The sequence below is a fragment of the Mus caroli genome, unplaced genomic scaffold, assembly GCF_978045245.1.
Source record: "Mus caroli unplaced genomic scaffold, Mus_caroli_1 scaffold_4, whole genome shotgun sequence".
Classification (NCBI taxonomy): Eukaryota; Metazoa; Chordata; class Mammalia; order Rodentia; family Muridae; genus Mus; species Mus caroli.
This window is the reverse complement of record NW_028227259.1, coordinates 114,265,362-114,281,526: the sequence shown is the minus strand read 5'-3', so window position 1 is coordinate 114,281,526 and position 16,165 is coordinate 114,265,362. Positions and strand designations below refer to the sequence as shown.

The 16,165-nt window shown below is 43.8% G+C and overlaps 2 protein-coding genes across 7 annotated transcripts in view; both read right to left on the bottom strand.

Annotated features, from left to right (window-relative positions):
* Golga3 (golgin A3) overlaps positions 1–4,029 on the bottom strand; it is a 45,162-nt gene extending 41,133 nt beyond the window's left edge. For 2 of the 3 annotated variants that reach the window (XM_021162341.3, XM_021162343.3), the window contains exon 1: positions 3,905–4,029. The gene's annotated coding sequence lies outside the window, so the exon portion shown is untranslated. The other variant, XM_021162342.3, reaches the window with a different exon arrangement.
* A 4,876-nt stretch (positions 4,030–8,905) lies between these two features.
* Positions 8,906–16,165, bottom strand: part of Chfr (checkpoint with forkhead and ring finger domains) — a 38,568-nt gene continuing 31,308 nt past the window's right edge. For all 4 annotated transcript variants that reach the window (XM_021163669.3, XM_021163668.3, XM_029477116.2 and 1 more), the window contains 3 exons: positions 12,715–12,822; positions 11,701–11,773; positions 8,906–10,069 (listed from right to left, as the gene is read on the bottom strand). In XM_021163669.3, the coding sequence (XP_021019328.1) occupies positions 10,027–10,069; positions 11,701–11,773; positions 12,715–12,822 (224 nt within the window). In that variant the 3' untranslated portion in view covers positions 8,906–10,026. The remainder of the gene's footprint in view (positions 10,070–11,700; positions 11,774–12,714; positions 12,823–16,165) is intronic.

Below are 16,165 nucleotides of genomic sequence, written 5' to 3'. Positions count from 1 at the left end.
AAAACAAAAACAAAAACAAAAACAAAAACCCAAACCCTCACAATGAGAAATTACAGGTAAGAAGCCTGAGGAGCCTGAGAGGATGGTGCTCACTAGCAAGGTGTGATGCTGACTCTTTAGGAGGGCTAGCACGCTGACACCTGTCACTGCAGACACATGGCCTCTGACTCCATCTGTCCTCTGTGACTGATGATTACCTATGAATGTAGGAACTCACCAAGAATAAAGTCAGCTTAGCCTATCAACTTAGCCAATGACTTACAGGTTTAGTACAGGATAAACACAAAAGGTGTGCAGGCAAAGAGTCCCAGAGATAATGTGCCTTAGAGGCAGTGACAATGCACATAACTTAGACTGTTATAAGACAAACATTAGCCAAGAATACTCAAGTTCCACTGATTTAAATTTGATGACAAATGCATCAGGTTGTTAGAAGCTAGAGACCATGACATATTCGCCTCTTAATTCCCCTTACTCTGAGTTTGTGCTGAGCAAGACATCTGATTCCTAAGCAGTCCTTCCTCCTTTCAGAGATGGATGGAATGGTACAGCCCTCCAGAACAGAGGACTCCCCAGCTACAACTCCCTCTGCTTAACTCACCCAGATGGCTCCTGATTACAATCAGCTAGCTCCTCCTGAAGTTGATCTACAGATGAAATTTCTGGACTGTCAGCAGTCCTCCCTGAACGGCAGTAAACTGGCATTTACTGTCTAACCTCGGTCTTTGAATTTGGGTAGGCATGATTCAACCATACAGGGTCTCATTACCTCTATCTGCTGACAAGGGCAAATCTCTAGACACCAAGGAAGATGAGACAGCTGGCATGGGGGTGTGGACACACACACACCCTGTTTTTGGTAATACATACCACATTTGTGATTTTTTTAAAAACAGGTCATTTTCATTATTGTTATCTTTTTCTTTCGTTTGGTCAATTTGGCTCTGTTTGTGTGTATGCATTTGTACATCTTTAGGTGCCATTCATGTTGTTTTTTGAGACAGTAGCTTTCACTGACCTGGAATTTATCACTAGGAATATGCTGGCTGGCCAGTAAGCCCCAGAGATCTGAGTGTTTCCACCTCCCCAGTGTTGGAGTTACAAGTGTACACTATCATGCCTCACTTTCTTACATGAGCTTTGGCGAATGATCAAAATCAAGTCTCACAAGCACTTTACTGACTGAGCCATCTCTGCCAGCTCAATCTGTTTGTTTTGGGTTTGGGATTTAAGGCTCAATATATGGCCCAGGATAGTCTCCAACTCATGGCAACTCTCCTGCTTCCACCTCTGGATGCTAGCCTTATAGTTATGTACCACTTCACGCAGTTTATAGTTTTATTTTTAACCATTTCCCTCCCATTTCTAGATGGTAAAGCAAAGCTATCACTGAGGAATTCCCAAGATATACCTAACTCTAGCAGTTCGCCCAGATTTCGCATTAAGAGACCATCTAAGGTGCAAAAGGCTTCCAGCTTTCCCAGCAGTTCACAAACACGATCCACAAACAACAGCTACCCTATTACTGAGGTTATCGTCAACTAGACAGGACGCACAGGCAAAGATAAAACAGGGCCGGCTTCCTGGAGATGTCTGGTTGATGCTGCACTATTGAACAACAGCAAACAGCATTCTATATAAGTAAAAACCAAAGGCCAGCCTCAGGTACAGCAAGGACATAAGTCACATGCTTTGAGTTAAACATGTTTGCCTCAAATCCTGTTTTTCCATTTGGCTGTAAGACCTTGTTAGGTAGATTTCTGAGCCACTCTTAGCTTATTTCCTCATCAATAAAAACACAGAGAAAATAAAGCCGGGCATGGTGGCGCACGCCTTTAATCCCAGCACTCGGGAGGCAGAGGGAGGTGGATTTCTGAGTTCGAGGCCAGCCTGGTCTACAAAGTGAGTTCCAGGACAGCCAGGGCTATACAGAGAAAAACAAAACAAAACAAAAAAACACAGAGAAAATAAATACAAACATTTTGCTAGGATTGACTACAATAAGATATAGGGTCTCCCAAATATAGCTGTCTCTTGTGAGACGATGCCGGGGCCTAGCAAACACAGGAGTGGATGTTCACAGTCAGCTATTGGATGTATCACAGGGCTCCCAATGGAGAAGCTAGAGAAAGTACCCAAGGAGCTAAAGGGATCTGCAACCCTATTGTTGGAACAACATGATGTACTAACCAGAACCCCGGAGCTCTTGTCTCTAGCTGCATATGTATCGAAAGATGGCCTAGTCGGCCATCAATGGAAAGAGAGGCCCATTGGACTTGCAAACTTTATATGCCCCAATATAGGGGAATGCCAGGGCCAAAAGAATGGGAATGGGTGGGTAGGGAAGTGGGGGGGCGCTATGGGGGACTTTTGGGATAGCATTGGAAATGTAATTGAGGAAAATATGTAATAAAAATATTAAAAATCAAAAAAAAAAGATATAGGGTCTCCACTAAACAAGTGTAATTAATTCTCCTTTCAACAGCTGTTCAAAATTAATGGTAAGAGCCAAATTGCAGTTATATTCTCACTTGAGAGAGAGAGAGAGAAAAAAACACTACTTAAAGCAATTGGCCAAAAACCAGCTATTTTTAAAATATGAGCAACTTTCATTTCTTCTGTTTCCTTTCTTTTATAAGAAATAGGGAAGAAACAAGATTTTCCAGATTTGTGTCTGTGTTCATGTGCACAGTTGTGTGGAGGGCAGAGGACAACTGAAGAGTGAATTCTTTCCTTCCACCACAGGGCTCCCAGGGAACTCAGGTCATCAGACTCTATAACATTTAACCACTGAGAAGTCTTTCCGATCTGCTTTTGGATTTTTTAGGTAGAATATTGCTATGTAGCATGGGCCTCAAGCTGGCTGAGGTCTTCCTGTCTTGACTTCCCAAGAGCTGGTATTACAGACACGGGCCACCCTATCCAGCCTTTTCCTTTTCTTTCCATTCAAGGTACACTGTATCTGAGTCATTAACGGACTATAAAAGTCAGTCAGGCGGCATCTGTAAATGGTTTACAGTATCCTACTGACAATAAAATACAAACTTAGCCTCGACTGGAGACCACTTTAATTGGGTTCCTACTTATGTCTGTACCCCTCACATGCTGTGTCTTTTTTCATTAACTGGCTATATCATGCATCCAGAAGTACAACTGACTCTCCATAGGGTCTCTACACTTCTTGTTCACTTTTCTTGAGACATTCCTCTCAATAATTTTGCACAGACGATTCTTGTCATGGAGGCCTGTCTTGACTCAAAGGTAAACTCTTCCGAAGGCCGCACAAACCTAATCCTCTCAACTGTTTTGAGTTGTCAGTATACCTCCACCATAAAGTGATGAAAACAGAGACCAAAACACTACTGTATCCTGGGACCTTTTACAAACAGGGCTTCTTTTTCTATAAACATTCAGTAAGCGCCCGTAGGAAGGTGGTAAGCTGTTCGCCTAGCTCTCTCTGGTCACTGACTCCACGGACCATGTCCAGAAAACACCTCTGAGCACCAGAATCAAAACAACCTAAGTCCCCCACGCACTGTACGACTTGCCACCATGTCACGTTCGTCATCAACTGCAAAAGGAGCAGACTTCAAACACGCTGACCCAACCAAGCAGCAGTAGCACACGCTCTCAGGGCAGACCGCATTCCGTGGGTGCAGAAGCAGCCTCTGCATTTACTGACACCCCAGCTGCGAGGCAGGGTTCCAGCCCCACAGAGTAAAAGCAAAAGCTGACTTGAGCTGACCGCCGCTGACCCAAAGTCTGCGCGACCCTCACCGGACTCTGCATCCGCCTTGCCCCTGTACGCCTCTCTGGGCGCGGCCAGTGTTGCCCCAACAGTTCCTCCACGGTCCTCTGCCACAAGGTCCCGACCCTCCTCAGTAATAGCCCCCAAAACCCTCACCCGTTCCGGCCCAACCCTGCGGCTCCGGTAGGACGTGGCTGTGCAAGGGGCGGGGCGCAACAGGGCACCAGTCTCGGGCAACCCCCCGGAAACAAACGGTCCGCGAGGTCTTCGTTCCGGAAGAGAGGCTGCCCTCAGCGGTCAGTAGCCACTTTCAAATTGGGGTTGGTATGGATCTCCGGACAGAACTGAGGTATCCTTCAGAAAGTGGACTTAAAATTTTGTGTGCCTTCCCTTCAGAGGAACAAGTTCCAGCCTAAGAGACGAAATCAGGACCCTCCCCTCACCCCCAAAAGAAAAACGCTTCCGGTGGTAGTGACGTAACCAGGACTCGCCACGCTCCCGCCCCTCGCGGCCTTCTGACTGGTGGGTATGACGATCCACGTGGCCACGCCCCGGGGGCGTGGCTTTCCCGTCAGACACCGCCTCCACCACAGTCCTGGCAACTTCTTCATAAGTGTTTGCCAGCCTAGTTTGTATTATTTTATCCACGGCCGGACGCTGCGCCACGCGACTGCATTGCCAGCCACGAGGAAGTCTGACAAGTATCACAAGCTCGAGGACTGACTGGACTATAAAGTGGCACTTGTCTTAAAAGGTAAAAAGACGTCTGCGGTGTAGTTCAGAAATCTTGGGTTCCGTCTCTAGAATGTGAAGATAGGAAAGGAGAGGAAGGAAGTTCTCACAATATTAAACTATTGCCACTGCTACATGGAGAAAATGCTAAGTATGCATTTTGTTTTCAGTGTGAGAGTGTATCCTGGGCCTTGAACATGTCTAGTAACCTCCCACCTCCAAGCTACATTTCCAACCCCAAATAAAAATTACCAAAGCTTTACAAAGGTATCATTTACATGCTTGTAAAGTTTCCTCTTGTTTACGATTTGATCATTATTTCTGTTTCTGAGTGTCCTTGCCTGTACATTTCATGCCAATAGGGTTCATATACTGTATAGCTTTGAGTTCTTTTTCAAATTGTATCCATGTTGTACATCTTCATGTTGTACATCTTTTAGTGCTTCGTTCTCATTGCTGACTAATATCCTATTGTTTGGATATTTCTCTTTTGTTTCTGCTCATCAGTCAACGAACAAATTTGAAGGGTCTTGAGGTAGACAAAAGGACTGACAGGGTCCCAGCTTTATATGTCCAGGAGTTGATGGGGGAACCTGCTGTATCTACTGCTGTGTGCCAAGGACTTTGCCAGATGCTGTCTAAAACCCCTGCTTTCAGGAAACTTACTTCTTGAAGGGAAATAGTCAAAAACAGACACACAAGAGAGTAGATGATGTCAGAGCTGAATAAAGAGATAGATGGGCAGATATTCTGCAATCTTATGGATTATTTAGAAAGGACCTCTCTGAACCTGGTGAGTGGCTCAGCAAGTAAGGTCACGTGCAGCATAAGACTGGCAATTTGAAGCTTATATAATGGTGGAAGGAGTGAACCAACTCTACAAGTTGGCCTCTAATCTCAATGTGTGCACCATAATACACTCACCATATATATTTACACATATCCATACATACACAGTAATAATTTTTTTTTAAAAAATGTAGAGACGGGGATTGGAGGGTGGGCATGGGGGACTTTTGGGATAGCATTGAAAATGTAAACGAGGAAAATACCTAATAAAAAATAAATTTAAAAAAATGTAGAGACATCTCATCAATCTGAGCCAATTCCTAAAGAAAACATAGCTGTGGAAAGATGCTTCAAACCTGCCCGAGAGGGCAGTGAGCATGATGAAGATCTAGGAGAGTGTTAAATACGAGTAGCATGAGGAGGGGAGATCAGTGTGAGCCTAGAGAATGGCCACATAGGGTCTGTGACAATGGAAAGGCAGATCTTTCAAAGATGTCAAAGGCTACAGTGATCAGAGGTAAGTACTGGCCCAGGCACAAACCCTGGCTGTGGGAACAGAGCTCATTCTTGTCACGTAGAATGCAGTTGCTCTTTGAGAGAGAGAGGAAGGACGATGCCTGGGTTTTGACCCGAGTCACAAGGTCATAAAATTTTCTGAGATGCTGAAGACCATGAAGGCAGGCTTTCATGGTATGTGTAGGTGGTGTGACAGCATCTACTTTGGAGTTTCAAGAAAATCTGAGATATCAGAAAGACAAGTCATACACTATCCAGTGACAGACATGAGGCTATTCCATAGTTCAGGGAGCTCCTGGAGTCTGTCACTCTCAGAGAGGAGAATCTTTTGTGCAGTGTATGGAAGCTTCACCTGTCAATAAAAGATTGATAGCCTATGAGCTTAGGCAGGAAATAGGGAGGTGGAAGTTCCTGTAAAGAGAGAGGATCTGGAATAGAGTCTAAGGCTTGGGAGAAATTTTCCTGGAACTCTTGATGATTGTCTCATGAACCCTGAGGAGAGATGAACAAGCCATGTCACAGGACTTGGAATGGAACAAATGGGTTAAGTTATGAGTTAGTTGGGGAACAGATCCAAGCTTTTGGTCTAGGCATTTATTCATATATAATTCAGTCTCAGTTGTGATTTTGGGGAACTTGAGCGTGGGGTGAAAAGGCCCATGGTAACAGTAGACTAGGAAGTGTTTTAAGTCCCAGTGTTTATTTCCATTGACTTTAATATAAGCTACGGGGCTATATGTTCATTTACACTAATGTCTGTTTAATGGTCCTAAGTGCTCAGGAGCAGAAGGTAGTCCTGCTATAGATCACCTGAGCTTACTTCATGTGGCTAACTATATCTGTTGAGTCTGTAAGACTGGCCTCTCCTACTTTATGGGCCTAGCTTGAGGAGTTCTCATTTCTTGAGGAGAAACCCAGCCCATTTATACAGCCCTGACAGTGTATAAACATTAACTGGTGTGCATACAAAACTTGAGGGGAGCCAGAGAAAAGGCGAAGCCAGAGAATCCTCAAGGACAATGCCTGTCTTCCTCCATCAACCCCCACTTGGAGTTGGATCCACACTGGACTTCTGTGTTCTTTTTACTAAGTTTCAGTTTCCTACTTCTGAGCTTCTGGTGGCAAGTTTCTGGGTCTGTTACCTGGGCCCCACTAGAGCCATGTGAGGCCATCCTGGTTATCACTCTCTCTTAGGCTGCCAGACCAATGCAGGGTAAGCTGTCAGCAGGGTCCCCTCAACTAGCAGAAACCCACTTTGAACTCCCAGCTACACCTCTGAGTTAGCTGTCTTTGAGACAAACACCAGTTCCAGGGTAGGGAAGCCCTGCTAGAATACTGGTCTGACCATTCCCTATCACCCCTCACCTACAGCATCAGGTAACTAAGATGAGTAAGACTGAAGATTTAATCAGCTTTTTGTAATTGGATGTAGGGGCTCCTTTGTTTTAAGCCAGTTTTCTCAGTTGTCATTGGGTGTCTGGCCTAATGAAGTTGTACTGGGGGCAGCCTGGTTCCTTGAGCACCCCCATGACCCTTTTCTGGCTTGTGCTTGGAATCGTACAGGGGCAGGAAGGGGTCATCCTTCTGATAGTAAAAGGAATGACAACAACTGGCAAGGCAGAGACGCAGGCCAAGCTGACCACAAGGATCAAGAGCTACCGAGAAAACAGTCTGTGTCAATTCAGAGGAGTGGTTCAACTTCATTATCAGCTTGACTGGATTCGAGGTCACCTAGGAGACACAGCTCCGGGTGTGTCTGAGGTTGTTTAACTGAGGAGAGCAACCCAAAGTGTAGGCTGCACCACCCCTGGGCTGGGTCCTCAACAGGAACAGAATACAAAGAGAAGGCGGAGCCCCAGCGTTCATTTCTCTCTGCTTTCTGACTGCAGAGTCAATGTGACGGTTCACTTGCTGCTTCACATGCCCATCAGCAGCATGCCTTTCCCACAACAATGGACTAAACTTTCCAACTAGGAACCAAAATAAGCCCTTCCTTATTTCACAAAGCAACAAGAAAAGTAACTAACTTAGAATCTAGAGAAAGGAAGTTATAAAGACACTGTCTGGGTCCCACAAACCTGCTCAAATTCTACCCAGGAATGCTCGCCAAGGCTCAAAGCTCCCTTATGCTAGAGCCTGACATGTTCTTTCTGCCATTTGTTCATCAGAAATTCTGTGGAGTCCCTTCAGCCCCTGTGAGGTGACTCTTGGACATTATGCTTTTTTTTTTTTTTTCAGAGACAGGGTTTCTCTGTGTAGCCCTGGCTGTCCTGGCACTCACTCTGTAGCCCAGGCTGACCTTGAAGACATTATGCTTTCTTTTTTTTTTTTTTTAAAGATTTATTTATTTATTATATGTAAGTACACTGTAACTGTCTTCAGACACTCCAGAAGAGGGCGCCAGATCTCGCTGTGGATGGTTGTGAGCCACCATGTGGTTGCTGGGATTTGAACTCTGGACCTTCGGAAGAGCAGTCGGGTGCTCTTACCCACTGAGCCATCTCACCAGCCCCCGACATTATGCTTTCTTAAAGAACTGGGGATGAAGGGATTTCCAAGGAGCTTGATGCCCTGGTGCTTTCCTTTAGAGTAGGATCCTGTGGACCTGCCTCCAGGGGCCAGGGGCTAAACACCAAGCACCAGAGTTTAAGGTGTAGTTAACACATTCAACACTCACTGCCCAGGTCTGAAAGTAAAGATACTGTCTTTTTTTTTTTTTTTTTTTTTTTTTTTTTTTTTTTTTTTGGTTTTTTCGAGACAGGGTTTCTCTGTGTAGCCCTGGCTGTCCTGGCACTCACTTTGTAGACCAGGCTGGCCTCGAACTCAGAAATCCGCCTGCCTCTGCCTCCCGAGTGCTGGGATTAAAGGCGTGCGCCACCACGCCCGGCTGTAAAGATACTGTCTTGTGCCACGTTCAGAGACGCTCAGGATGTAAGCGCAAACATCCCATTTGCTCAGCTCTAGACATTACCTGCTGGTGAAGCCACCAGATTGACTAGCAGGCAATAAAGTAACTATTGAGAGTAGTGAACGCTTAGTGCGGTGAAGAATCAGTGGTGCCCGACTACATTAGCATGTCGCATGTAGCATGTGGCGCCTCGCATAGAAATACAACACAAGAAGAGAAACAAACACAGCTCATTTATTAGAATCAAAAAAAGAACCATCTCCCACAAACACAGAGTACTGCCTCTCAGTCTGTATCAAGAGCAAGACAACAGTTGAAAATTTTTTTTCCTGAGAAGCAAAAAGTTACCAGTTTTCAAGCAAATATAACAGGTGATTTCAATAAAAGATAAAAAAGTTTAAAAAAACCTAAAAACAAAATTTCAAGTATTATTCCAGATGACATGGCGAACCTAATGTACCAGATGAGGGCTTGGAAAGCAAAGGCCCTGTCAGTCTGGAGCCATCTGGAGTTTCAGCAGGGAGTTGCTCTCAGGGACTGGAGGGCTAAGGGCTCGGCCTGCTGGACGGAGGCATCGGCCAGCCCTGGGTCAAGGTCCTGGATACTCAAGACTTCCTCCCCAGGAGTAGCAGTTTTGGACATTTGATAATTTTTTTAAATAAACAGAAACATATGCTCATTCTTCCAAATATCAGGCTATTCCTAATTTTAGTCAATTTGTAAATTATAAATTATAGTATTTGTGCTACAGTTTTTAATATTTAAATCTTATTAGAAGATAAGCACCAAACTTATTAAAATAAAAAATATACAAAAGGCTGTGTCTTTCCAGACAGAAGACTATCCTATGTATCCCTGGAGGCTGTAAACTTATGCTTCCTTTCCTTCCGGAGAATGCTTCTGACAAAGCTGACAGCTTTTCCTATGAACTTCCCATTTTAACCATAGTCAAGGTAGGTACAAGGTAGAAAAGATACAAAAGTACAAACCTGCACTGCCACTGCCTCATCACACAGGAGGGGAGAGCGGTCCAGTGGGAGGGAGAACTCAGTCTACTGATCCTCTTGCACCGACTAGAAGGCTGGTGTGGCCAGGAGGCCTCCCAGGTTACTGGGGCACGTGGTGTGTGTGTCACTGAAGATGACGCTCCACAAAGGGAAAATCCACACCACAGTGCCTGACCAGAAACCCCAGTGCTGCTTAGGGAAAACTGTAAAAATGCCCTTCAAGTGTTTGTATGGGGTCTTTTAAAAACCATTGCCTCCTGTGCTCTGTGACTGTTTCACGTGTCCCCTCCTGTGCTCTGTGACTGTTTCGCGTGTCTCCTCCAATTTCAGTTCTTGAACCTTGTCTGCTCACAGATGTGATTAAATTTCCTGCAGAGAGAGAAAACATCAGAGACTATTCAAACGGTGAGACTGCACACTGTAACTGCCCCATGAGAACATGTGTGAATCATGTGAGCCCACTCAACAATGGTTACGCTTAAAAAGATTGTGTTCTTTAAAATTTTAAATGTATGTGTATTTATATGTACCTGTATGAGTATATGCCATGTGTGCAGAGGTGACCAGGGTGGCTACAAGAGGGAATCAAATCCCCCGGAGCGAAAATTACAGGTGGTTGTGTGCTGTTTGACGTGGGTGCTGGGAGCCAAACTAAGTTGTATGGAAGAACTGCACTGTGCCATCTCTCCAGCTCCACCAAGTAGTTCTTCTTTTTCTCTTTTTTAAATTTTAAAATAAAAATAAAAACACTATGATAATTTATCATAGAACAAGAGCTGTGCCTCCTTAGTGTGTTCCTTTGCCTGCACTTCAGCCAGCAAGGTGGAGACAGATCCTGAGGTAACTGGGGCCACTCTCCCCTCTCCACAGGCCAGGAGCAACATTGGAGATGATGCAGAAAGTGGCATCTGTCTTTGCTACTCACATCCATACAGCAATGAACAAAGGTGAACAGGTGATCAAATGTTCCCCACCCTTTTTTAATCTGTTTTTATTATTTTTAGTTGTAGGTATGTGTCTGTCTGGAGGTATGCACACCTGCATGTGGGTTCTGGAGGAGGCTGCCAATGTCTAATCCTCTGACAAGAGAGGAATAGGTGCTTACTAATGCCCAGTGCGGGTGCTGGGAACTCAACTCAGATCCTCTGCAAGAGCAGCATGCACTCTTTTGTTTGTTTGCTTGCTTGTATTTTTGTGTTTTCAGGACAGAGTTTCTCTGTGCAGCCCTGGCTGTCCTGGAATTTGCTCTGTAGACCAGGCTGGTCTGAATTCACAGAGATCCACCTCTGCCACCTGAGTGCCTTCAGATGAAGATGTAGAACTCTCAGTTCCTCCTGCACCATGTCTGCTTGGGTGCTGCCTTGTTACTGCCTTCATGATAATGGACTGAACCTCTGAACCTGTAAGCCAGCCCCAATTAAATGTTGCCTTGGACATAGCATCTGTTCACAGCAGTAAAAACCTAAGACAGGAGTGGTTAAGTTACAACACAACCTCCACTCACACAATATGAAGAAAAACCCAGGTGTTACTCTATCACACAAATTGGGCCAGTAATTGGGAGACATGTGCTTAGACCACAGCTGCTAGCGCAGAGAGAGCTGGCACTAGAATCTGCCTGTGGGCTCTGGAGCTGTCAGTCGAGGCATAATGTGACTCATCCACAAAGACACAGATGAAAGACAGAGGAGGACACTTGCAGAGAAGCCCTTTAAGAAACACTGTGTAACAGGAGCACAATTTCTACTTGAAAACACTATTTTACATACTGCATGATTTTATAGAAGTATAAGGATTAAATTAGCATATGTGTATGTATTTGGGGGATGGAGTAGGATTCTGAGAACTGAAGCCAGAACTTTGCATTCTACTACTGAAGTATACCTAAAGTCCCCAAATCAGTGCATCTTTTAAGCATATAACTTATATTACTGTTGTCTTCACAAGCCCTAAGCCTGAAAGACTTGCAGTTGACCCACACATTCCCCAGCCTCACTCACATTGCATGGTGAGCCTTCACCTGAGTGCGACAGTTACGGCCCCAGTAGCAGTCAGGACGGGATGTTACGGTCACTGGAAAAGAGAAGTGCATGTCTACATTAGATGGCATCATATTCCTTTCATGTAGCTAAAGGAATCTGTGTGTGTGTTCATGTATGTTCATACAGGTGCAAATGTGTGGGTAGAAATGTATGTGTAGAGGTCAATGTTGGGCGTCATCTACCTTGATTTTTTTTTTTTTTTTTTTGAGACAAGGTCTTTCACTAGCCTGGGACTTGCCAACTAGGCAAACCTAGGGATCTGCTTGTTTTTGTCTCCCTAGTTCTAGAATTATAAACATGAGATGCTACACCTGGCTTCTGGCAGTTGCTGCTGTTTCTGCCCTATAGTTCATGCTAGCCTTGAACTCAGAGACCCACCTGCCTATACCTCCCAAGTACTGGGATCAAAGGTGTGTGTTACCACCAGCCAGCCTTCTTTGTTTTTAAAATAGGTTTATTTATTTTATGTGTACGAATGCTTTGCCTGCATGTACATAAGTATACTGTGTATGTGCTTGAAAAGGTGTCAGATAAGTTGCCATTTAGGTTCTTGGAACTGAACCTGTTGGAACTGAACCTGGGACCTCTGTAAGACCTACATAACACTTTTTTTTATAAATAAAACATGAGGACTGAACTCAGGTCTTCATACCAGCACAGCAAGCCCTTTACTAAGCTCTCATGCTAACTTCCATCTTATCTCTCCTTATGATCAGTTTTCATAGACCATGCCAAGATTGTCAGACAAGAAAAACAAATCTATCTGAAAACCAAGTGAAGGAAATGATATCTATACTCCAGTGATATCTATAATGTCTTTATTTGTCTTGACCAACTCTGAAAAGCAAGTTCGAGCTCAACCATCCTATGTGTCTGACTTCTGCTAAGTGTGGAGCATCATGCCATCCCAAGTGCCTGTTAGAACTGAGTGGTGACACCAATACAGACAGAAATGATTCGTCGGCTCCTTACCTGGCAACTCAGAAGCAGGAATGTTCTGACGATACTGGTAGGTCAGCTCTCGGAAGCTACGCAGACCACAGCAGTAACACAGCACAGTATTTCCAGTGATTCTGTAATCTGGGGGAACATAGCCATATCTGGACACAGCCATTTATCAAGCAATGTCATTTTCCAACACCAAAATAGACATACTTCAAACTAGTAGGAAATTAACACATCAACTCAACGGGTTAGATATTTGGAAAATAACCCAAAAACCAATCTAAATACCAATTTAGCTGGATTTTTATTTATTTTTATTTTATCAGTGTTTATGTGCATGAATGTCTGTGCATCATAAGTGTGCAGTAGGTGCAAAGATGAGAAGAGGCACTGGATCCTCTGGAACCAGAGTTACATGAGCCACCATGTAGGCGCTGGGAACCCTGGTCCTCTCCAAGAGCAACGAATGTTCACAACGACTAAAATAATCACCCGTGGATTAAAATTTTAAATATTTAAAAATTCCCCCAAAAGTTTTAAGATTGGAGAGAGTATTCTCTTGTGCTAAAGTAAATTAAATTAGTAATTCCTTATCTGAAATACATGGGTCAGAGGTATTTAATACGGTTAATTATTTCTTATCTAGAACATGTAGGTCACTGGTATTCTGGCTTAGATTGATTTTTCAGATCTGAACATATTTGCATTTATGTTCCCAAGGATTAAAATAAATTACGTGTATAAGTGTTTTGCCTGTATGTATACCACATATGTAGTCAGTACTTGCAGAAGTCAGAAGGCATTGAATTTCATTGAAATGGAATTATGGATAGCTGTAAACCATTATGTGGGGTTGAGGAACCAAACTTGGATCCTTTGTAAGAACAGCCAGTACTCTTAATTGCTGGGTCATCTCTCCAGCTTCCCTACATTGTTTTTGAGATAGGACCAGGCTGATATTGAACTCAGATAGATCTACCTGCCTGTTTCCCCAGTACTGAAATTAAGGGTGTGTGGCGCCATCCCTGGTGATTTGTGTGTATGTAATGAGAACTGGAGGACAAAATTCTCACCATAGAATCATTTACATTTTCTACACATCTCACACATATTGCCTGAAGGTGATTTAATACAGTGGCCCATCACTACAGGTCTGGCATAGATACGAGTTTTCTTGTGGTGTCCTGTCTTTGGCACTCTGTCAGTTACAGTGCTGAAGGCATTTCCAAATTTGGGATGCTAAACCTACATGTGTTCAGAACAGCAATCACATACAAGACATGACTTGTACATTTGACTCCCTACAATTTAAACTTTGAAATGGAAATACAAAAACATAAACTGTGAAGTAGTAATGCTACAGTAAGAACATATCTACAACACAAAGGGCAATACTACATACTTTAACAAAGATACTATGTCAATGCTGCCAAAGGACCCCACCACCACCACCACCAAAAACCATATGTGAAGTCCAGGATCATAAATAAGCATGGATAGATGCAAAAAGGCCTTCAATTTTGTTAACACTCACACAGAGGCATTCAAAGAATAAGTCCCTGTCAGCTTCTCACATATTCACAAGATTCAATGCCAAATGCAAAGCCAAGAGGCAGGTGATGGCTCAGACATGAAGTGGGACCTGCACAACCTCGGGAAGGTTCTGTGTTCACAAGGCAGACTCAGCTGTGCATACCACAGTCATTAAACAAAATCCCCACTACTTATTCTAAAATGAAAACTTCTAGGTGTACAGCATTGCACGCTCAACAGCTATGGCATTATTGTAGTGGAAAACAAGAAAGATGTATCATTTAATGAAGTAGTTAAATAAGTTATGAAATGGAAACTTAATGGAGAGCTGGCAATGTAGCTTAGTTTATAGAATGTCTGCTTGAAGCCCTGGGTTTGACCCTTAACACTATATAAAACTGGGAATAGTAGTATAGGCTGGCTTCTGCCAGCACCTGGGAGGTGAAAATTAGAAGTTCAAGGTCAGCCCTGGATATACAACAAGTATATCCATGAGCCTACTCAGGGTCACAATCATTTTCTCTAAGCCTGTCCCCTCCCAAAACTCTCTATGTAATAATAAGAAACCAAGGCAAGACTGGGAATTTAGTTCAGCAGTAGAGTATACACAAGAGCTCTGACCAAGTTCCACTACCTCAAAAACAATGCCTGGAATTTTTTGGCAGAAGGGAGTGTGTGATAGATGCTGACACAAACAGGACCTTCAATAATAGGGCACCATCTGCAATGTAACCTGCAAATAGGGACCTTTTTGAAGAGCTTGGATACACATGAAAACACTATTTCCACATTTGTTTTATTCTTTGCTTATGATTTCCAATAGGGGACAAAACCCAGGGCATCAGAAATGCTCGGTAAGCAGTGTGTACGTGAGCACAGTGTGTGCATAAGCAGTGTGCACTACCCCAGGCCACTCAGTGTGTATATAAGCACTGCCCCAGGCCACTCAGCCAGTGGTTTAGCTGTGGGATTTCAAGTGAGTCTTACTTCATCCTATATATTACTTCTGTATCCTTTTTTTAAAAATTTATTTATTTATTTTGAGACAGGGTTTCTCTGCAAAGGCCTAGCTATGTAGACTAGGCTGGCCATCTGGCCTCAAATTCACAGAGATCTTCCTGTCTCTAACTCTGGAGTGCTGAGATTATAGGTGTACACTACCATGTCTAGCCTTTTCTTTTCTTTCCCCCACCCCCCAACCCCTTTCTTTCATGTGAGTACACTGTAGTTGTCTTTAGACACACCAGAAGAGGGCATCAGATCCCCGTATAGAAGGTTGTGAGCCACCATGTGGTTGCTGGGAGTTGACCTCAGAACCTCTGTAAGAGCAGCCAGTGCTCTTAACGAATGTGTCATCGCTCCAGCACCCAATCTTATATTTCTTTCTTTTTCTCTCTTTCTCTTTCTTTCTCTCTTTCCTTCCTTCCTTCCCTCCTTTCCCTCTCTTTCCTTCCTCCTTCCTCTTTCTTTCTTTTCTCTTTCCTTCCTTCCTTCCTTTCCTTTCCTTCCTTCCTTCCTTCCTTCCTTCCTTCCTTCCTTTCTTTCTTTTTTTCTTATGGAGGCCAGTAGAGGATGCCAAATTCCCTGCAGCTGGACTGACAGGTGTCTGTGCACCAGTAAGTGGGTGCTGGGATTTGTCTGAGTGTACTGGAAGAACAGGAAGTCACTCATACTTTCTGTATGAGCTACTCCTATTAAATACAAAATCAAGAAATCCAGGGTGTTCATAGAAGTTGGATGGGCTGCAACTACAGACAAGACACACCAGAACATAATTACCAGAAAGAAATAACTCAAGGGATTTTAAGCAAATTGCTCACATTTCTCTTAATAAACATTTAAGTCTTAGGGAAAAAAAAAAACTGTTACAATTTCTGTAGCCTCCCGCACCATGCACTCCTGTGGGAGAAAGCACAATACGTGACTTTATCTGCCAACTGAGTGC